The sequence below is a fragment of the Zootermopsis nevadensis genome, unplaced genomic scaffold (genome assembly GCF_977971745.1).
Source record: "Zootermopsis nevadensis isolate Lab colony 2312 unplaced genomic scaffold, Znev_1.0 Znev_ptg000004l, whole genome shotgun sequence".
Taxonomy (NCBI): Eukaryota; Metazoa; Arthropoda; class Insecta; order Blattodea; family Termopsidae; genus Zootermopsis; species Zootermopsis nevadensis.
The window spans coordinates 7,574,423-7,598,075 of NW_028259136.1; the positions used below are offsets into that span (position 1 = coordinate 7,574,423).

General features: G+C 41.6%; 1 protein-coding gene across 3 annotated transcripts in view; it reads left to right on the forward strand.

The window, feature by feature from the left end:
• The window catches only part of LOC110826483 (SLIT-ROBO Rho GTPase-activating protein 1), a 127,691-nt gene that overhangs the window by 67,941 nt on the left and 36,097 nt on the right, over positions 1-23,653 (forward strand). Inside the window, exon 1 of one of the 3 annotated variants that reach the window (XM_087343032.1) lies at positions 2,603-3,775. The exons of the other annotated variants lie outside the window; for them this stretch is intronic. Within the exon in view, the coding sequence (XP_087199158.1) occupies positions 3,715-3,775 (61 nt within the window). The 5' untranslated portion in view covers positions 2,603-3,714. Of the gene's footprint in view, positions 1-2,602; positions 3,776-23,653 lie in introns of those variants that run through there. 3 annotated transcript variants of the gene reach the window in all.

Consider the following 23,653-nt stretch of genomic DNA (forward strand, 5'->3'; position numbering starts at 1 on the left):
CTCGGGTTCGAATTTATAACTTGTGTTGGGCAAGGCCGTGGTCTAGGCAACACGGAGTTTTCCTCCGTGGCATCCCAACAATTACTCCATTCACACACAGAAGAAGGCAATGGCAAACCACTTCTGGATCATCTGCCAAGAACGTATATGAACAGGTCCCAGTCCGAGAAAAGGATGGAAGGATCCTGTTCATATGGACCTGTCGTCAGACAGAACACTAAATAATAATAAGATGAGGTGGTCTAGCGGTTAGAACGCTGGCCTTGTAATCCTGGGGTCTCGGGTTCGATTCCCGGCGTTGCCCGAATTTATAACTTGTGTTGGGCAAGACCGTGGTCTAGGCAACACGGAGTTTTCCTCCGTGGCATCCCAACAATTACTCCATTCACACGCAGAAGAAGGCAATGGCAAACCACTTCTGGATCATCTGCCAAGAACGTATATGAACAGGTCCCAGTCCGAGAAAAGGATGGAAGGATCCTGTTCATATGGACCTGTCGTCAGATAGAACACTAAATAAATAAAATAATACCCAGTTAATTGTCATCCAGACGTTATGTTTTCTTTAAGGTACGGACTAAATTGTTTAAATCGTATTGAGATTAACTTGTTTTCTTTGCTAGAAGGACAAGCGGGCACTGCCTGGGAACCTTCATTTACGAAAATCGTTACCCCCTCTCCTGTTAAATACACAGTGGCGCCTCTGATTAATGTGTGTCTGTTTTCTCTTTTCTGTTGATTTTGATGCTTCAGAGATTCAAGCGAGTAAAACCGAGGATAATGGATCTTTTTCTGTGGGACTGTGGAGTCATCTAACGGCTTCTGTAGTAATTTGTGGTTTTGTCAGTGGTGGCGAACGATGATGAAGTGATGATTTCATCACGTGGCTTCCGTGCTGTTTGTCTCGGCTGTAAAACGCCTGCCTCACATTTGAGAGGATCTGGGTTCGATGCTCTGCCGTATCTGTGCCAGTAGCGAGTAATTTTAACATTGATGATAACTATCACAGACTTCGTGCGAATATTGGATCACATCTTTAAATAGCCCCGTACAGCGTGATTCAAAATCATTTAGTACGGTCTACTCATCATATATATGACTCTGTTTAACCTCTTCAGTTGGAGCAGCGCTGTTAAATTACTCGGAAATTAAACTGTGACTTTAAAGACGTTAATTAGAAACACATTTTGCGCATTCCTAGTTGTTTATGTGCCATGTCTCGAAACATTATATCGTATTTGATTTGAGCCGATTTGTTTTGGGAATCTGGAATAAAAATAGTTCGTATAAATTCCATGACGGATTCACTTCGTGCATGTGGCGGTTGTTTCCTGTGGGTTGGGAGGGGGGGACACTTTAGTAGGGGAAGGAAACGCTTGTGGTCGCCCACTTCCTATTTGCTGATGATGTTTCGTCCGTAAATAACAGCAGCAGCGGACAACAGCACATTTTGTCAGTAACAGCGGAAAGAGTGTTCTGATGCACCCACAAAACCTCGCGTCTGTCTCTTGTTTTTGGTCATCTTTGCATGTGGGTGTGTTCGTAAACCTTTTTTTTCTCTCGTTATATTTATCGTGTGTGAGCGTGGTTAAAGATCTGTCTTCCACAGTAAATAAAAATATTTATAATTTACCAAATTTTACGTGTTAATTTAAGGAGTGTTTTTGGATTTTATCAGAGGGTACAACAGGGAATGTTGTTTTATCAAGTTGGTGTTATTGTTTCGTGCTTTATCAACCGGAAGTCGCTACTTTCTCAGGCCCTCCTATGTCAGTCGCTGAGGAGATTGTCACGTGACACTTCTTAATTTGATTTTTCAGATTTTCTGTTTAAATTCACGTGTATGTGTTTACATATAATAATAATAATAATAAACATCATTCGAATCACGCTTATGTAAAATATAGAATAACGCCTCACTCGAAATCTGTTTAATGCCTGCAACACGTATTAAAGAACAATGTATTTCAGAAATATCTGAAACGGATACTGGAAAATGTCGATGACCCGCATGAAACAAGGCATTTGAAGTACATACAGACTTGGCCTTGACGGTAATAATTGTTTGTGCCTTAATTTATTCTACGTTGTTAAGAGTTTTAACATCCTACGGCCTTTTTGTTGGCAGCGGACTGTTTGTTATCAATTGACGCTAAGATGTGATTTCAGCGTGAGGTGAGATTTGCTTGCCGAATGTAATATCTCGAAGGCCGCGACCAAACAGTTGAGGTGGTAACAGCCATTTGCATTTTTTTTTCACTTCTGAATCTTTTTTTTTTTCAATATCTTTATATAAAGATTGCGTATGTTTGACAAGGGCACTCATGTTTTCAGGACTAATAGTAGTATTAATTGTGTGTATTATATCGAAGTGGAAAGGATTCGGGTTGAATGTATAGTCTAAACCAGGGGTGGCCAACCCGCGGGCCGCATGTGGCCCGCCTTGAACATTTTTCCGGCCCGCGAGATTCATCACACTTTTACAAAATATATTTATTTTATAATGGCCAAAGTAGTGAAAACCAATGTATTAAAAAAATACATTATTTGTGCATCCATATATTCAAAAATTATCTGTCGAAATTATGAGAAAAAATTAACTTTGATTTTAAAATAATATTCTTGCGAATATATGACAGATATTGCCTGTTTTATTCATTATTATTATATTATCTATGTTTACATGTAAGAATAATAGTAAACACAATAATAATAACTCATTATGTTTCAATTTTTCACTCCAAAAAAATGTCTATAGTGTATCTAAATCTAATATGGGGATATATAATTTTATATGTGGCCCGCGGAGTTATGATGCATTTCCAAAGTGGCCCGAAAGATCATTTGGGTTGGCCACCCCTGGTCTAAACCACAAACATAGGAGGATTTCTTGCTTCTGGATTCGCCCTAATCCCCAAAGGGAGCTGTTCGTCAGCGGGATTCACAAAAGTGCGTTCTGTTTTTAGACTTTGTCGTAAGAGGGCGGTGTCGGCACCGGAAGTTTGGGGATATTTGCCTTTCACTGTCGTGGCTAATTGCCAGATTCAGCCAGGAATTAGCAGAGCACACAGTCAATTATGAGAAGCTGATAGTCGCTCTGTTGGTCAACGAATTTCCAGCGGTTTATTTTATTATTTTATTTTCTCCGGGTTTACAAGAGCTCGCCTTTACTCCTTATCATGTACCCCGTCTCCATCTTATGCGTGCTACCGGTTCTGCCCATCACGGACTTGATTTTATGATCCCAGTAATATTTGACAAATAATTCATGAGGACGATGTTTTTATCTACGTGTGTGCGTCTTCCCTATTAAGTTCGAATATTCTGCAAAGTGTTCTGTTCTGAGACACCATCGCCCCTTTCAAAGAAAATTGATGAGTTGTCTGGGTTGTGGCGCCCTGTAGTCTTGCTCAATTATCGACGTTTCAGATGTGCTTGCTGCCTCCGTCATCAGGACGATGAGTTCCATTCGTCTCCCTGATGATGGACGCAAAAAGCACCTCTGAAACATCCCGTAAGACACATTTTCAATTGAGATATTGGCCAGAATTAACTGTCTCCGCCGGAAAAACCAGTGTTGGCGTTCGAACCACGTGACTCGCTGCCTGATGACGTATCGCGGTATAACTGCTCGTTTCCGCAGCTGTATTGTGTGTGTTGTGATCTGCGAACGTGAACAGTGGAACAAGTGAAGTTGAACAGTGCGCTCGTTACATGGCTCTTGCCATCATGGTGGCCTTCGGGTCTGGCGGAGCGTCTGACGACAGGAGTAAAGGTAATACTTTAATCTAACAGACCTCAAGTATGAGTTAATCTTTTGAGTTGCACGCGAGGAGTAAGAATGGAGATTTCTGTCTTCTGGGTTGTTGCGCCGTGTAGACTGGTCGATGCTTACCAACGTTTCAGAGGTCATACTGCCTCCGTCATCAGAGTATGAAGACTTCTGTCTTCTGGGTTGTTGCGCTGTGTAGTCTGGTAGATGTTAACCAACGTTTCAGAGGTCATACTGCCTCCGTCATCAGAGTATAAAGATTTCTGTCTTCTGGGTTGTGCCGTGTAGTCTGGTCGATGCTTACCAACGTTTCAGAGGTCATACTGCCTCCGTCATCAGAGTATGAAGACTTCTGTCTTCTGGGTTGTTGCGCTGTGTAGTCTGGTCGATGTTAGGGCGCCCTGATGACGGAGGCAGTATGACCTCTGAAACGTTGGTAAGCATCGACCAGACTACACAGCGCAACAACCCAGAAGACAGAAATCTTCATACTCTGATGACGGAGGCAGTCTGACCTCTGAAACGTTGGTAAGCATCGACCAGACTACACAGCGCAACAACCCAGAAGACAGAAATCTTCATACTCTGATGATGGAGGCAGTATGACCTCTGAAACGTTGGTTAACATCGACCAGACTACACAGCGCAACAACCCAGAAGACAGAAATCTTCATACTCATCGCCCTGATGATGGAGGCAGTATGACCTCTGAAACGTTGGTTAACATCGACCAGACTACACAGCGCAACAACCCAGAAGACAGAAATCTTCATACTCACCATTGTGAAAACCTCAAATCTTACATAGTAAGAATGGAGTTGTTGTACGCTTGTAGACATGTTTCAGCGTTGTAAATAATTCACGATCTGACTTTTCGGCCGCGTGGTAAACGTTCCAAAGTAGCGGGAAGGAAAAATGTAATGAGACAGATCACGACTGACGTGTACGAAGTTGTTTTTTCAAAGATGCGGTTCTTTGAGTGTATTAATCCTTCTAAGCGCGCTGATTTCTGCCCACAGATTGTATTTAATGGTTCCATATGATCCCCTGAATAGACAGCGAACATCTCCTAAAACTATTAAAATGAACTGATCGTTGTCGTGGGCATATCCTGTTTTCTTTGAGGTACGGAATGAATTCTTGAATATTTATATGTGCTTCGCCCTTGAAGGTTAAGGAAATATCCAGGCATACTGTTGGAGAGTGGAAGAGGACCGTGAGACCTCTCACTTATTAAAATCGATAATCATTTTGAGATTCAGATCTGGCGTCTTTGGAAAGTTGCCGCTCCACATACCTGATCGGCACCTCTCTGCCTTTTTCCAAAATTTACAATTTTTTTTGATTCCGAAAAGTTATTGCCAGTCCAAGTTTTCTAAAACTGCGCATTTCAATTGACCTTCAGTCGCTCAGGTGTTCGGTGACTCATTCGGATGCGCACAAGATGACAGATGAACCGTGGTTAGTAACGCAGTTGGCTAGGAGTGGACAAAATACTGCCCAAGTGCCTTTATTTTCCATTTGAAAGCGGCCATTTTACTTTTCACGCCGGTTTATCATGAACACCGAAAATGTTGTGACCATTACGTTTTCATTAGGGATTAAGGATTATTGTTTAACAATAACTATAAATTACCTGCACATCATTGGTTAACTAGGTTGTCATTATCATGGAGACGCGCTGTTTTCTTTGAGGTACGGATTGAATGTTTACAATTTTTATACGTCAGTGTTGATACCTTGATGAAGGCACCTGTTTGTTCTTGCAAGCAATTTTCGACTCTGATTATATTTGTAGACTTTTATTCGATGTACAGTGGAACAGAAATTGTAGTCTAAACATGTTTCAATAAAATGCTACATTTTTTCCTTCTGGAATAATCCTGGATTCAAGTATTCATGTGCTCTAATTATAAAGGTCCCTACAATCATGTTTAATCGGTACTCCTTGGGTGGGCGATCAGCTATCGACATTCACAAGACGACGTCAGCAAACCGCTGATAAATTCACGCCTTGAGTGGGATTTTAAAACGATCCCAGCGTTTGCTACCTGCTGCTATGTAACGCGGTACTAGCTGATTCAGCATCGTTAAACACGTATCAACATTTTTTTCGACTGGAATAAAATAAACCTTGGTGAAGGTTTCGATGCCAAAATACTTTTGTTTTCTGGTCAGTCAAGCGTCGAGAAGCGTAGCGGATACAGATTTTCATTTGTTTTTCGTCGACGTAACAATGCGATCTGGTGGTGGAAGGTCGAAGTAATTTACAATTCGTTTATTATTAGATTTATAATGCGCTCATCATCTGGGCTATTAATTCCTCGGATAAAACAAACTTTGTTTAATTTTTTTGTGCTGTGTTGAGCTGTATAATGTTTTATTACATTAGTTGTGGCACTAATAACCCGTTATAAAAGCCGTGTCAGTTGATGACCTCTTTAGCCTCGTTCGTAATTTCCAGATGAATCCATCTGGCGGTGGCTGTGTTTACTATCAGCGGGTCATCACATTTGCGCATGACGTTAGAAATAGCAGAACGGATCAGCGCAGATTTGGGATTTCCTGCTGTTGGATCGAATATGTAGCCATGTTTGGCGTCGGCTAATTCTGGCCTCTGATGCGCGGTTATAATTTATGAGTGCCTGCAGAGCAGTGCCTATGCCTGCCCGCACTACATTATTGTAGCAGTGGCGCCTTGCTCCGAGAGTTAAGAAAACAGCTAAACTGTTAGTTGTTCGTGATTGTGTGGCTTCTTTAATTTGTTTCTCCTTATTTCTGGCCCTTTTTCCCCCTTTTCGTTTTTTTTTTCGTATTTCTTCCGCTGTTATGCATTTTTCTTTCATTAAACAACGTTAACCAGTTGATCTTTGTAATGGTGAAGCGTTGTGTTTTCTTCGCGGTACGGGCCGTATCCTTAAATGTTATTTAGACGAGCGTAGGCTTCAATGGGTTAACCAGTTGATCTTTGTAATGGTGAAGTGTAGTGTTTTCTTCGCGGTACGGACTGAATTCATATTACTTGGTCGAACTTCGGCTTTAATTAATAGTTAAAGCAGGGGGTTAAACAGTTTCTCAGCATTTATCTTGTGCGTTTTGATTTGAGAGAAAGATAATTCTTGTGCCGTAGAACGAGGAGAGAGAGAGAGAGAGAGGGAGAGAGAAAGAGGAAATTGGTGGGGGAGAAGTGAGAGACACTTCGATATCTGGGGGGGAGAAAGAGCATCTTATAGCTAGAAGGTCCCCAGGCAATGCCCGCTCGTCCTTCTGTTAAGGATAAAGTAAGAGTGAAGGCGTTAGTGTGATGATTGGCATAAAAGACGGAATTTTGACATTTTGTATTAGCGAAAGCTGAGGCTATTAATTTGGAAGTTTAATACATAATTTAGAAGTTCCTACTGAGGGGGGGGGGGTAAATTTTGACGGCGTTAACGGGAGGTAAATTTTGATTAATTTAAATCGGGAGGGCTGCGTGAGAAGCTTGCAGTAGCAACTTGGAACTTGGGAACCATCTCAGCATTTGCTTGAAGACAGAGGAAAACCTGTGTCGAGAAGTTAGGACGGAAAGGGATGTTTCAGTGACGGATTTCTCAGTCAGTGTACCGCGAGTTTTTGTTGTTGTAAGCGTTTATTTACGTTTGGCAATAGCGTGGCACTTTTCGAAGTCCGGCTATTCCAGTGGATGACTTATTATGTAAGAGGAATTGTTTATTCATAAAATTCGTTCAGAATGGGGACCAATGGCGGGTTGGCTCTTGGGAACACTGTAGCAGTGGAAAAGGTAATTATTCACCATTGATGGCCTGAAGTTTGGGTTAAACCATGCTAATGGCAGATAATACGATTAAGAGGTGCGGGATTGTGGCTCGTTAGTGACGTCAGAGTGGTCTTACTAATCAAATTAAAAGTTCGGGCAAGTGTTTCGCAGTGTTAACGACAAGGTAGTGTATAGGGTAAGTGGTCTCTCTACTCTGTGGAAATGTAATTGCAGGAGTGTACAATTTTTTTTAATTTTTTTATACTGGTCCTTCACAACAGTTTACAATAGTTCGAACTTCAGTTGTTAATGTTGTTTACACCTTAATAATTCGCCCTACCGCCATATTTACATGAGCCGGGATAGCTCAGTCAGTATAGTGACTGGCTACGGGCTGGACGACCGGGGTTCGATCCCCGACGGGGGCAGAGGATTTTTCCTCTAGCCTCTGCGTCCAGACCGGCTCTGGGGCCCACCCAGCCTCCTCTACAATGGGTACCGGGGTCCTTTCCCGGGGGTAAAGCCGGCCGGGGCGTGATGCTGACCACTCACCCCCATCTAGTGCCGAGGTCAAGGAAGAGAGGAGCTATACCTCCACTCACCCCAAACGCCTACATGGCGTATAGTGGGACAAACTTTACTTTACTTTTTACCGCCATATTTACATTGCTGAATTGTTGGCCTAAATGTACAGAAAAATGAAGTCCCGGATGAAATTCTCATATAAATTGTACTGTTTAATTAAAACGTTTGTGTGGAATGTACTGGTGCATTCTTATAATTACGTAACAGACGAAGAAGATGTTTTTCAACTCGGAACTAGCATAACCTCCCGTTCCCCCCACAGAAATACCACTCACCGTAACATCAGTCTGTTTCAGCATCGTTATAAAAACAGGCACTCTGTTGCTATGGATACGTTGTAGTTCGCGCAAATCAGATTTGTTCCCCCATCCGCGTCTTTCGTCAGATGGCGGTAGATCCTCTCTTTGTTCTTACCCCAATTGTCTAAATAATATTTAATAATTCAGCCCGTACCGCAAAGAAAACAAGAAAGCAAACCACTCGGGCCGTGCGTTATGAATCCTTGTTAATGTTTCAATATGCATCACCGTGTTACGCGTGAGAAGACGCAATTCGTAAATGTTCGTAATGAAGCTAGGCATAGCGGCCATTTCTTGCTGATCCATAATTCTTGTTTTTATTTATAAGTCTGGCAGTGTTACCGGATGTAAGATAACCCAGAGGCACTTCGGGTCGCCGGCGCTGATAACCAACGAGCAAATGTGTAGGCCACCCTCGTCCGCGGGGGAAACTATCGGCGTTGACTGAACGTGCGACAGCGCACTGCAGTAATGAAGCCGAATATTCAAGATTTCGGTCCGTACCGCGAAGAAAACACCTCACTTCACCATTAGAAACATCAACTGGTTAACGCTGTTTACAGTGAGAATCATTCAAAACCTATTTTTACAGAATGCAAAAATATTTACTGTTTAAGCAGGTGGTACGTATAATTACCATCGGGCTTTAAAATGTTAGGTAGGACTTTATTAGCCCGAAGCACAGAGTGCAGCAGGGTAAACAGCCTATAGTACATGTGATTTCACCTAAATGAGTGGTATTCAACCTGGGGTACGCGTAACCCCGGGGGTACGTGAAATTTAAAAAATATTATTTTATGATAAACACTGAATAATGAGTAATGTAATTTATTTAATTTATTTTAGATGTAGATTATATACTACGTATAACTTGAATTATACACCAACAACTTTGGGAGGTACAAAGTTGAAGAGAAATTATATGTGGGGGTACGCGAAGACATCTTAAGGGGTACGTGAAATTTAAAAAAATATATTATTTTATGATAAACACTGAATAATGAGTAATGTAATTTATTTAATTTATTTTAGATGTGGATTATATATTATGTATAACTTGAATTATACACCAACAACTTTGGGAGGTACAAAGTTGAAGAGAAATTATATCTGGGGGTACGCGAACAAAAAAAAAGTTGAATACCACTGACCTAAATAGTATGAAGATGTCTGTCTTCAGGGATGATGCGCGTGGAGCCTCGTATAAACGACGTTTTGCAGGTGGACCTCCGAAACGTCGGGTCAGTTTACACGGCGCATCATCTCAGACGACAGCCATCTTCATTCTCGCCGCCGTAGTGGCCTGTAATCTTCACAGAGTTTGTCATCTTCCTCAGAATGTGGATCCACGTGCCTCCTATAGGGCCGGATGTGCTATTTCACCTTTCCGTCCACACGGTAGGTGGCGTGCATCTCCAACATCCGCCCTGTTCCCGGATTAGTCTTGGTTGTGTCGTTGAACTAATCATTTATTAAGCCTTCAGACGCCAGAGTGTTTGGGGGAGGAGGGGGTTAAATGTCGATAGCAGCTTTCTGTCGTGGGTGTATTGTTCTGTATCTTGCCATCAGGGCGCAGCAGTTTCGAGAGGGTGATTGCTCCTACAGATAGCCTACCCTAGCACTTGTAATGCGTGCAATAAGGGCGTGTGGTTCAGGTGCTCCAAAGCAGCGAATTGGCATTGTTCGTCTTCAGTCGTGGCCCACTGGACTGTGACTCGATTGTCTTGAAAAGGTGATTGATCACAAGGCATCAAACTATTAGACAGGAAAGAAATGTTAAAGTTACAAATAACTTACGAAACCATTCATCCTTAAATCGAGATTTTATTTAATTGGATGATGAAATCGTTAATTTGTAAGATGATATAGTTGCGTCATATTGTGATACCATATATTAATTAATTATTCGGTATTGGTCAGTCTAATCGCAATTCAAATTTAAAATTTACAATTAAGATGATTAAAAATATCATTTGATGTTCCTCATCGAACAATCGATTTACATTTGGAACATCTTTTTACAACATGTTTCGGTTTCTATATAAACCATCTTCAGGTGTAAAAGTTAAAATTATAAACTTAAAACCTAATTACAATTTCTGATATGCAACTTTTTTTGGTGATGTTCACTTCCAGATTCACCAAAAAAAGTTGCATATCAGAAATTGTAATTAGGTTTTAAGTTTATAATTTTAACTTTTACACCTGAAGATGGTTTATATAGAAACCGAAACATGTTGTAAAAAGATGTTCCAAATGTAAATCGATTGTTCGATGAGTAACATCAAATGATATTTTAATTATCTTAATTGTAAATTTTAAATTTTAAATTTGAATTGTGATTAGACGGACAAAAACCGAATAATTAATTCGTTAATTTGTGTATTTTGATAATGTTTTTTTTGTAAATTAAGCTTTCGCGGTCGATGTATGTCGCTTGTGCGCTCTGTGCAGGCCGTGATAGCAACGAGACGTACTGAGGAAAACCTCAAGAGTGTTCGATTAAAAAAGGATTCTATGGAGAAGAGACCCAACGTTTTGCATTGCCTTAATTGTGAGTCATAGGCCAATACCGAGCCGTATAAATGTTTAAATTTGTAGATCTTCAATAGACTTTTGTTGCTAGGGGCCGGTTTTTCATTCTTTAGCCATTGTGAAACGGAGGGGCTTTGATGTTGGACAATACAAATACAAATTAAATTTGCCTTGTCAGAGGCTGGAGTCCCCTCGTGAACGTGGGCGTTTATTTTTATTGTATAAAACGCAATCCCCTGTAAATTTTATGAATGAATTCAGAGTGAAATTTTTTAATGTGTTTCTTGTTTCCGCCATGTGCGTTCTAACGATCTGTTGAAGGCCCTGCTCATGACAAAAATTTCAGAGTTGGTTTTAAAACTCTGTGATGGTTTTGAAGCTTATTTTTTTGGTGCATTGGCGCACTTTTTTTTCCGTTTCCCGTTGCGTTCGGCTGCCGCGAGAGGCGCAGTGGTGCGTTGCGAACTGGGTTTCTGCCCGACTTGAAACCACCACAAAAAAGTTTTTTTTATCTTAGGTGAATTGGGGCGTGATTTGGGAAAGGACACGTGTCTTATCTCGATCTTGCGCTGAAGTGTCCTTTTGGGATGGGGGAGGGAATGTGCACGGCGGCATGTGTCTGTCTGTCTGTCTGAATTTACAAGAACTGAATTATGCATACGTCGTATCCCAGTATCCCAGGTGCGGGCCAAACATTTGTGATGGAAATCGTGGACGGTGGCTGCCACGGTGGGTTTGTATGTGGGCTCACTCCAACACTTTTAGCTCTTTTGTTCGCCCCCCCCCCCCCCCCCCCCCCGGGGCACGGTCCCTCATCTTTTTTTACTTCTCCTGGAACCCGAGACTACATGATTGACATTAACGTGGATTTGGACGGAATATTTCACGGAGATTTGCCTGTCCTGGTCGGTACTAGAAGGTTTACATTTGTAATCTTTATTGCTAAAGCCACTTTCGGGCCGAAGAATGAAATCTGGTTTATTTCATGTGGGAGAGTAATTTTTTTTTAAACAAAGTGGCAGTCTGTCACAAAGAAAATGTCTCGACGGAGGTTCGTTACCGTGTTCACAAAAGCACGTTGCCTGTCCCCCAACCTTGAGCATAATTAACCCATATCAAATCTAAAAGTTCTTGACGATGGTGAAGAGTCAATTGAATAAAAATTTTCTTGGATATTATCCATCGTCTAGTAACTAAAATATAAAACGTAAAACGACGTTTCGGAGATGGGACTCTATCTCCGTCTTCAGGTTCCTACACAGTTGGGCCCACTAGATAGAGCTAATCCCTATCTCCGGAGATAGAGTCCCATCTCCGAAACGTCGTTTTACGTTTTATATTTTACTAGACGATGGATAATATCCAAGAAAATTTTTATTCAATTGATAATTAACCCAGTTTACACTCCTCCGTCCCCATCTGTTTGAAAATGTTTTTTTTAATATTATCCTGTCTAAAAAAACGTCGGTCCCTTTTAAGTGGCGTCTTTCGCTCCCACGCCTTTCGACCTCAACTTTGTAAACATTTTGACACAGACGTGTCTCTCTTTCGGGCGGAGTCTGACCATTTGTTCAGAATGGGTATCAGGGGTTGGGTTTCGTTTAAATTCGTCAAAACATACCCCATTATTCTGATGGTCATCAAATTACTTACATTTTCATATTCTTGCTTCAGCATTCACTAACAAACAAACCAAAATTCTGTCACTAGTCATCACCCTAACTGTCCTCCTTGTCAGAAGGACGAGCGGGCATTGCCTGGGAACCTTCTAATTATCAGATCCCCCCCCCCCCCCGAAATCAAGTGTCCCTCACTTCTCTCCCGGCTTCAAGAGATCGAAGTTGTTGAAGTTCCTTGTCACTTTGCTGATTTTTGTTGTTTCCCGCTGTCGTGTGATTTCCCTTAAGTCACTCATTCACCGCTGCTGTACATTTGCGACTTGTCTCTGTCTTTCTCTCTCAGGTCATGAGCCGGCATGTATGGGTGAAGGGGGGGGGGGTTTCTTGGATGACTGGACCGACGCCTCATTCCGGCGTCCACTTGCGACGTCGATTCTGAGTCATTCCTTCCATTACCGTCTCCCCACGCCGAGAGGGACGGGCGCCAGTCCTTAAGGGCCCGATTTCAGGTTTTTATTCCCGCATTTGCCATGTAAATTGAGGGCATCATCGCTTTGCCCAAATTGGTTATCGGCAGGGTGGTTGTGTTACGGATCGGAATGCTAACCAGAGCTTTAACCCTAGTTTGAAGCGCCCTCTGGGGGCAATGGATCCACGCTCTCTCGTTGCCTTGGCATTCAGTGCTTCCATCTTGTAGCTAGTCGAAGTTCTTTAAAGTTGTTGACAGTACTAAAGCCGGCACTTCAAGCGTAGACGGCTTCTTTACCGTCTCATTAGTCGCCTATACAGGGTGTTCCATAAATGGCATTGTCTTTCATGTTATCAGAATTTTCCGCTTGTATAGTTGGGGACGAAAGTGCTTTGATAATCAGAATAAGACTTCAAAAGGTTAATCTGTGTTCCTCTCACCATAAGAATTGCGTGGAATTGGCAGTTAACTCTCGTTTACCCATAGAAATGATACGAGAGATTGATAATGCAGTAAGTTTCGTTACCGGCAACCCCCCCCCCCAAAAAAAAAGGGGGCGTGCGGGTTGGGTTTTGTTCTGCAGATTATAATATTAACTACAGAATAAACAATTCGTCTTTCACGTCTATAGGCCAGTGTGTGTGTGTGGTCTGATAATGTTGTTATTCATTATGAGAAAATTGTTTTTTTTAACCTTTGATTTCTTGAATCACGTAGAGAACAATTAATTTCAGGCTTTTTTATTATATATATATATATATATATATATATATATATATATATATATATATCCACGGTGGTCTAGCGGTCAGAACACTAGCCTTGTAAGCCTGGGGTCCCGGGTTCAATTCCCGGTGGTGCTCAAATTTATAACTTGTGTTGGGCAAGGCCGTGGTCTAGGCATCACGGAGTTTTCCTCCGTGGCATCCCAACAATTACTCCATTCACACACAGAAGAAGGCAATGGCAAACCACTTCTGGATCATCTGCCAAGAACGTATATGAACAGGTCCCAGTCCGAGAAAAGGATGGAAGGATCCTGTTCATATGGACCTGTCGTCAGACAGAACACTAAATAAATAAAATAATATATATATATATGCACTACGTTTTAAGTAAACGCAATATTATTGGTTCACACGTCCTCGCCTGATTCTGACACCAGTTCCCATTGGTTAGGATTGGGATTTTCCTTAAGTGTCCGGTCGCTATAACCCAAGCGCTTTCCACTCTCGCGGCTTACTCATCGTCCTGATGATGGAGGCAGTAAGGACCTCTGAAACGCCGGTAAACTTCTACCAGACTACACGGAGCTACAACCCAGAAGACAGCCATCTTCGGACTCATCGCCAATGGAACCTCAAATACTACAGAATATCTGTTACCATGGGCCGGAGGCTCATCGAGTTGTCCATCGCAGAAAAAATTTTGATGCGCGGTGTAATTTTTTTTTTATAATATCGATTTGAAAGGACGGCTTAAAGATTACTCGAAATCAGAACTTGTTTTGTGGACTGTCGGTGGAAAGACGCTCATCACTTTGAAAGAAAGAGACCGACTTCCAAACAAACAATGTATATTACAAATCTAGGCGGCGTCCGGGGGGGGCGGACCGGAAAACTGGTGACTAGACAGCGTCTCCAGTCAGAGGAGAAATCGACTCCGCGAGGGAGAGGAAGAAACTGGATTTTCCGGAAAGGGGGGGGGGTCTGCAGAGCAACAAGGGACTAAATCCGATTTTACACCATTTCGCGAGATTTATTGTTGGCTTGTTTTTGGTAAATTCAGTGTGAACGTAAAATGGCGACGGACGGCTTCGGGCGATGTGCGGTTGTCATGGTGATTGACGCTCGTTCTCCAAGACGTAAAGTCGGTCTACATGAATGGAGCAACGCTCCCTTGCCAAGAGCAGAAGCTGGAAAACGGATGCCTTATCCCTGAGCGGGACCCAAGACGCTGAATGTTTAGAACAGCGTCTGTGATGTCTTGTACAAGGGGTGGCCAGTTTGTGTCCAGCGGAGACTCACTGAAATGAAAGAATATGGAAAATAAACAGTAAGAAAGTAATTAATAAAGGAAAAAAGATCGAAAGAAGCCAGCCTATACTTCATTAAGCTTTGAAGCTTAATTACTCACAACTAAGTTACGTGTCGTGAAATTAATACAGCATTTCAGAATAGTTATGTTGCTTATTTCAGGTTAGATCAGTATCATGTACTTCTTAAACATGTACGCGCATGCGCACTGTTGATTTTGCTTGTTTCGTGTCATTTGAGGATCTGAAGGCAGAATATTAAATGTATTTTTTTTTAAAAAAAAAGGTGGGCTCATAAAATTATTTGGAGCTGTCAGGGGCTAAAGTTAGTGTGTATTGTGGAACATTGCTGTTAATGTAATTAAATCACGAATATCATCTTTGGTCTGGGAATGTAACTCGAGGAGAGGAAACAAGAATTAAGTACAAAGTTGTGGTTGTGAAGCTCTGTAGAAATGCTCTCTCTTCGATACTGAAAGGAAGTCGCTGAGAAGCTTTTGAATGATCTGTGTTGGACCTTCGCGTTCTGTTTCCTCACAGTTTCCGAAACTGCAACATGGCCGCTGTGTTTTGAAATGGGTAATGGTAGCCAACTGTCCAACAAATAAATCCCCGGTTAGACCTTTCAAGTTGGCTACGACCACGGCATTCTTCCGCAAGCTGTGCGTAATGTCGGTAATTTCTCCGTAAAATGCCACTCTTTTTCGTAGCGCCCGCCGCTGAAGATGGCCACCCCTGGTGGTCGTGTCTGCTCAGTGTTATTGCTGATTCATTACAAGTCAGCGGCCTCTGTAGATGAAATTGAGAACTTAAACAAGGTCCCGATCAAAGTTCTAACATCCGTCTGCTCTTATCTGCGTGCTCCCACGCCGTTCAGTGTTTGTGTTGGCGCATGAAGGGGTACACGGATCTATTTTCAGGACCTCCGCCGACCCCAACGCTGTCTGGTGCTCAGGGAACGAACATGGGGCCCCGCGAAGAAGACGCCGAGCTCTGACACCCGTTGTGAGCGGTGCAGTCCGAATTTCTCCCCAGGATGCGCTTGTAATTGCTTTCCTGTTTTGATTCTTTGGTTCTTGGCGTCTCTGTTCATATCGTTGCTAAGATACCGTTTTGAGAGGCTTAAATCCGTAGGAATCCTAAGATGGCTGTGTTCTAAATTGTCGTGCCGTGTAGTCTGGTACAAGTTTACCGACGTTTCAGAGGTCCTTGCTGCCTCCATCTTCAGAGCGGATATCGCCCTGATGATGGAGGATTTTCTTAGTTGTTTTTATGATCGCGACGGGGCCTAATGTAATGGATGGGCGTGGCATTTCCATGGCAACCGTAACGTAACGCAGTGAGTGGGCCCAGTGACAGTTGACAGATGATCCCAGGTCGGTACGCCGCGGTGGGTTCAGAGGCACTTTGCCTGAGTCGCAGTGTACAGAAAACTTACACTACGCAAATGACTAGCTTTGCAGTTTTAACAGCCAACTACAGCCTCTAAACAGAATCCTTTTGAGAAGCTGTTGGTCGCTGTGCTGATCAAGACATTCCACGCCTTTGATAGAACCCGAAGGCTCTCAAGAGCCCGCCACCGGTCCGTGTCATGATCGGGACGGCCATAATTTTACTTTAGGTTACTATGTGTTATTTTTATCTATAAAACTATTGTCAAAATTTGTGTAGGATGAACGACTGTTCCAAGTATTGACATAGAAAAATTTAATAAGATGATAGAGTTGCGTCATATTGTGAAAATATATATTTAATTAATTAATCTTGTTCGTCTAATCACAATTTAAAATTTAAAATTAAGATAATTAAAATACCATGTGATGCTCCTTATCGAAACATTCGATTTACATTTGGAACATCACTTTCTCACTACATGTTTCGGTTCTTAGATGAACCATCTTCAGGTGTATAAAAATTACAATTATATAAACTTAAAACTTAATCATAATTTCTTATATGCAACTTTTTTGTACTTGTTTATCAGTTATTAGTGAAAGTTGAAGTGAACATCACCTGAAGATGGTTCATCTAAGAACCGAAACATGTAGTGAGAAAGTGATGTTCCAAATGTAAATCGAATGTTTCGATAAGGAGCATCACATGGTATTTTAATTATCTTAATTTTAAATTTTTAAATTGTGATTAGACGGACAAAGATTAATTAATTAAATATAGAAAAAAATTACACAGGTCTTTAATGACATGCTACAGCACACATCTATTTTAATATTATCCTCCCATCTGCATTTAGGTCGTCCGTGTAGGTTACGTTTAAAATGTGTACTAGAGAATTTTTTTATACTGACAACCGTGTATTTTAAAACGTCCACAGTTCCGTTCCGTGTTTCTTTCGCCATTATACTTTTGTTTAAAATGGTATGAGAAACAGCCTCACTTATCACGCTGTCACATTACCCGCATGTCCCCTAAGTTATTTCCTTTCGAATGAATGCGTTCTACAGACGAACGTGGCCTCCATAATTGGTACGTGCCGTGGTAACAGAACAGATAGTTCGGGGGTCATGGTGGCATATTGAGACGTACATATTACGTGTTTCCAGGGCAACGGCAGCAATATTGAATAAAGATGAGTTCAAAAGGCCTTGTACTCTGCCACGTTTACAGCCTACATAATAGTAGCTCATAGTTGTTCAAGATTCTATCTTTTCAAATGTGTGTTTCAAAAGGGCAGGTACGCGATTGCATGTGAAGAAATTATTATCTTGCGGGCTTCATGTACGTAAAAATTATCTCGTGTGTGAACACAGAAGCGAGCAGCTGTTACAAATTAATATTGAGATTCTTTACCTCAAATCAACCACAACAACTTCCTCAGGATTCATTTCAAGCTCGCCTATCAGATTCTTACGTCGTTCGACGATAAATAGCTGACGCAGTTGATGCACTGTCGTTACATAACGTTTCTTTACCTGTCCTACGAACTAGAGAATTCATTCCCAAACCGATCCCTGCTTCTTGCGTTACGCAATTTTAACTTATCACTCGAGCGTACATCCACACGAATTACCGTGGAAATATGATTTTTTATATTTATTTTTATGCAAATTTCAGCTTGGAAATGGGGGGGGTTAAATTAATGTCTTTTTGGTGGTAATCTTGGCATGGAAAGGGTCAGGTGTGGTGTTTTGACTACACGTCAAGTAACTCTTCGCACACGATAGAAAGTTCTCTTTACGCAAAGGGAATTAAGATATTTAATTGAAAACATCTGACGTGCGGTTAGCGCTTCGTGATTGTCATTGAAGTGAAAGTCTGGATGATAATAAGTAGTTTAAATTTTCTTATTTTACGTCACGTGGCTTAATGTCTGTCAAAACGGTGGTCAGTGAAACTCCGAAGGTATAATGACTAGAAGGGAAATATATAGGCCAAAATAAAGAGGTATTTGTAAGATCACGTGCTTATGAATACTTTAGTTTCGAAGTGTCAGTAGGTTATTATTTTTAGTGGCTTTAAAGTGCCAAATTGTCACCTAAAAAAGAATTCAATTTGTATTTTAATTCGAACTGGGTTCAGCTGGTCCATGATACTTATGTGAACACGACCATTTTCCAAAAATGACCCAATACCCTGTATGAATTATTTAGCTTACGTGATTTATTTATTTAGTGTTCTGTCTGAGGACAGGTCCATATGAACAGGATCCTTCCATCCTTTTCTCGGACTGGGACCTGTTCATATACGTTCTTGGCAGATGATCCAGAAGTGGTTTGCCATTGCCTTCTTCTGTGTGTGAATGGAGTAATTGTTGGGATGCCACGGAGGAAAACTCCGTGTTGCCTAGACCACGGCCTTGCCCAACACAAGTTATAAATTCGGGCACCGCCGGGAATCGAACCCGAGACCCCCAGGATTACTCACATGAAATTGTGCGCCAGGAAACAATGGTTTCTACGGAACTTTTGGTCGGAAATCTTCGAGACAATAGACCATCAATACTTGTTTTTGTGAACGGACAAATTTATGGTAATTCAGTTTATATACATCCTGTTGGCCCCTTTTCTGGCCACAGCCGCCAGGGGATCTCGTCTCGCTGACATATGAGGAGACCCGAAAACGGAATTTTCTAAACGTGTCTTCCCTTCTGTTTTGATGATTGAGACGTATAGCTTTAACAGATCGCAGACGTTGGAGGACCAACCACATGTTGTATCAATTACCAGCCTCTAACCCAACTACAGTTCTTTGTGTTAGATAATTTGTTATATCTGTTACATGTGTGTGTGTGTTTGTGTATCGATTCACATCTGTGCATGTCGCAACATGAGGGCCGTGAGAAACGAACGGCACGCTGTGTGTTTTGTGACAGTGACCATGGGTCTCACACTTTCGTGACAATAAAATATTTCTCCGTTATAATCCGCTGTTTCTCCTCACATTCCTCCCAAAACAATCGACTGCAAGTTATGTTAAAGACAAGTTCAGTTATGGTTAGCGTTGTGATATAAACTTCCGCCAAGAACGATATAAATCCTTTAAAGACCATTGGTAATTATACGTACCAGTTGCTGTAAGAATCAGCAATTCTCCACTTCTCCGACGGAGTTTGTGTTTGCTGTTATCCTTAATGTAAACAGCGTTAACCGGTTGATTTTTTTGTAATGGTGAAGTCTTGTGCTTTCTTTGAGGTACGGACTTGGTTCTTAAATATTATGTAAACGAGATTCGGCTTCAAATCCTCAGTTTTAAGGCAAATGCCAAGGTATAATTCAAAAAGGGGTACGGTCCGCTACCCACAATCACGGAGACCTTCAGCCGAAGCGATCTCACCCTCTCTGGGTTCAAACCCCAGAGTGCAACCAACCAAAATCCTTTGCAGAAAGGACAAGTTGCCTGATGGGATAACCTCTCATCAGCAGCAACAGACCCTAGTTTGAATAGTCCAGGTTTCCACCACGACAGAACCCCCGTTAACGTATGCAAATTTCCGTTTCAGTTTACCATTTCCAGCAATGCATATGGTACACAGGATTGGTTTGTTGGTTCGGCTTCAAAGGGTCAATCGTAATTGGTACGTTCGTTTGTATACAAGAAACAGTCGTTTAAAGGAAGTGCGAATTTATCTTTTACGGCTAACAGGAAGTTCACACGTTATCGGACATGGCGTTCTAAAATTGTATGCGCGTGTGGGCCTGAAATAACCTGTTTTAACTATACAATAATCCGACACGTGGAACAACCAGCGCTGAAATTATTCCGCCCTTAACCCTTTGAAGCCGAAGATTGTCTGAATATTATTTATGAATTCAGTCCGTACCGCGAAGAAAACACTACACCTCACCATTACGAACATCAGCTGGTTAACCCTTTGAAGCCGAAGCTCGTCTTCATAATATTTACGAATCCAGACCGTACCGCGAAGAAAACACTTCACTTAACCATTAGAAGTCGAATCAGGTGGTACCACATAAGATTTAACATCCCGGTCAAAGCCTTAACGAAACACAGGAAGACAGACAGAACGTCTCTTCGTTTTATTCAAGTGATTGTTTGCTCGGTTTAATTGAGGGAGAATTATTAGAAGAGGAATTGAGTTTGGGATGTCTGAGAAACAAGACAGGGTGCTGAGGAGAAAGGAGGATATTTCGACGTGAGACAGAGCTCCGGGTGCATGACAGATTCTGAACGGGTAAGGTTGAGTGTGGTCTTTTTTCTGGAACGGTACATTATCTCCATCGCTTACCCTACCGATGGCGACACTGATGACAGTAATTTATCTTGAATCTGTAGCCACTCTCCAGTGTATTTCTTACAGTTTTCCCAAATTTTGCATGGTATATTTCTTGTGGTCCTCCCAGAGACTGCCCGTCAGTGTAGCTCGCCCTGCGGGGTGTGGCGATAACCCCCGTTCATCTGTCACCATAGTTCAACCCAGCTAATGACTGCCCTCTTCATTTATTTATGTGTGGAGACTGTCTACCTTTTTTATACCCTTCTGCATGTGTCTGCGTGCTTTATAACCGTTTGCCTTTAAAGTATTTCCTTTCATAAGGGACGCCATTCATTATGTTTCGCCCTTAAAATGGTTTTTCAGAACTTTTTTTTTGTGATATGAATTATGAATCATGAATCTTCTGTCTTCCTTCTGTTAGTTTTTTAACGATGCAGAATCCTTAAAGAGAAGCTGGAAAACTCATCTCCGTCTTCTTAGGAGTGCGTCGCATTATTTTAGATATGACCCGTGACCCGTGCGGTGCTTGAACCAAAGACAGTCGACAATGACGCCAGTCAAATCGATTTTCTTTACTTTTATTTTGAAAATTTAGTCATTAAACATTCTGGGCTTTGAATTTGATTATATGTATAAACGTGTGCCTTGTATATTTATGTATTAAATCTTTTTGATTGTATATTGCATTAGTTTAATTATTTATTTAGTGTTCTGTCTGACGACAGGTCCATATGAACAGGATCCTTCCATCCTTTTCTCGGACTGGGACCTGTTCATATACGTTCTTGGCAGATGATCCAGAAGTGGTTTGCCATTGCCTTCTTCTGTGTGTGAATGGAGTAATTGTTGGGATGCCACGGAGGAAAACTCCGTGTTGCCTAGACCACGGCCTTGCCCAACACAAGTTATAAATTCGGGCACCGCCGGGAATCGAACCCGAGACCCCAGGATTACAAGGCCAGCGTTCTAACCGCTAGCCTTCTGGGACCTTTTATGTTGTGTTTCCATAGTAACCTAGGCCGTCGGAAAACCACGAATAATTATCTACAGTTGTTGAGATGTGGCAGGGAACGTTTAATTGATTGGATTTCTGAAACATAGAGTGGATAGAATAGTCAGTGCGACTGACCGAGGTAACTCGTGTGTAGTGTGGAAATGGTTACGCCGCGTGTCAGCAAGGAAATTTTATTAACTTATTTTGGAGAAGTGCGGCCTTAAGTAGGATTTTATTATCTGGATTCTGGAACATCTACTTTTTTGTAATTGTTTTTATATGCGTGTGTGGGCCCTGTTTTTGGTCTTTTATTGCCACTCGTTAACTGCGTTCCGTCCCCGTGTTTTAAAATGTGGAAACTTTCTGTACTTTTTGCCCCGTTAGGTTTTTATTTATTTATTTAATATCGGTTTATTTTCGGGTCAGCGAGTATTATTGCTTGAATGAGGGCTATTGAAGACAGAGTACTGAGGAAAATATTTTGACCGAATAGGGGAGATGTAACAGGAGGGTGAGAACTCGTAATGTGTCGGGTTCGGGTGAAGGTTACGAAATGGACGAAGAGGGAAAAGTTCGAGAGAAATAACCGTTCCATTGTTGCAGCTGTAGTAACAACAATGAAACATGTCTCTCTTTGTCATCGCCAGGAAATCGATTGCAGTTTTGAGTTCCGCTCCCACCCAGATCCAGTTTTGTTTGTTCCGACGTTCGGGATTTGTTAGGCGTCGAGAAAAGGGATCGTTTCATTATATTTCCGAATTATTCTGTCTATTAAATTGATTAGCTGTCATTGCACATTGAAATTAAAGAAGAGACTTTTCAGTTTTCATTTTGACTCTTACTGCAAACAAAATGGCCGTGAGACATGAACAAAAAACAATTGACTGTCACAATTCGTATTGTGATGCTCTCTGGTGGGATTATAGTTAACGAGCTAACGTTGTTTCTGAGTTGTCTTGTGTATTTTCGCAGGGTTATTAATTTAGAGACTGACACAAATGGCTTGACAAGGCGTAATTAATGGATGAAAGAAAAAGTCCTTGCCCTTCTAACAAACCTTTTTATCACCGATTCTCGGAAGTGACCAGATTTTGATAATGAACGTTCTGCCTGTTACAGCCACGTTCACAACTTTGTAACCAAGGGAGGAAAAGACTTGGCTTAATTTTTTAGGTTTTTTTTGGATTGAAGGCTGCAGTGGAAATACAGGGCTCAGATAATTTTGAATAAAAAGCAAAAATATAAAATCTCACCAAAAGATGTGTTGGAAGGAGAAGTTAAAGTTGTCATCCAAAGGAACTACAGAAGACACTATCAGTGTTTACCACAAATTACAGTGCACATTCCATCATACAAAAAGCCTAATATTGACACTTATGAATTATCATCTTTTCACGGATGTCTAGAAATGAACAGGTTTTAACTCAAATGTTCATTTCCCCATCTGCGAGACCCCATCATACTATAAATAGTATTAACAACATTTTTATTAAAGATGGCTGTCTTCTGGGTTGTAGCACCGTGTAATCTCGTAGAAATTTACCGGCGTTTCGGAGGTCCTTGCTGCTTCCATAATCAGGGCGATGACAGTTCGTCATACCGAAGACGAAGATGGGAAGATTATATTGGGAAAACATCTCTTACACGCAGCATGGACCGCACTGAGAGTGGTTAAGATGGACCCAGCTATCGGGCTTTGTATTGGACTCGGTGTTGGACAGAACCAGGGTACAGTACTCAGGACCAAACCTTACGTTTCGCTTACGTGAGTCGGTAGCCGGATGAGAATTTATAAGGATGCGATGTTCGAATCAAGTTTCTTCTGAATACACCTCTGGATAAAATACAAAAAAAAGTGGACGACACGATCCGAGTGACAACATGTGACGTGTGTGG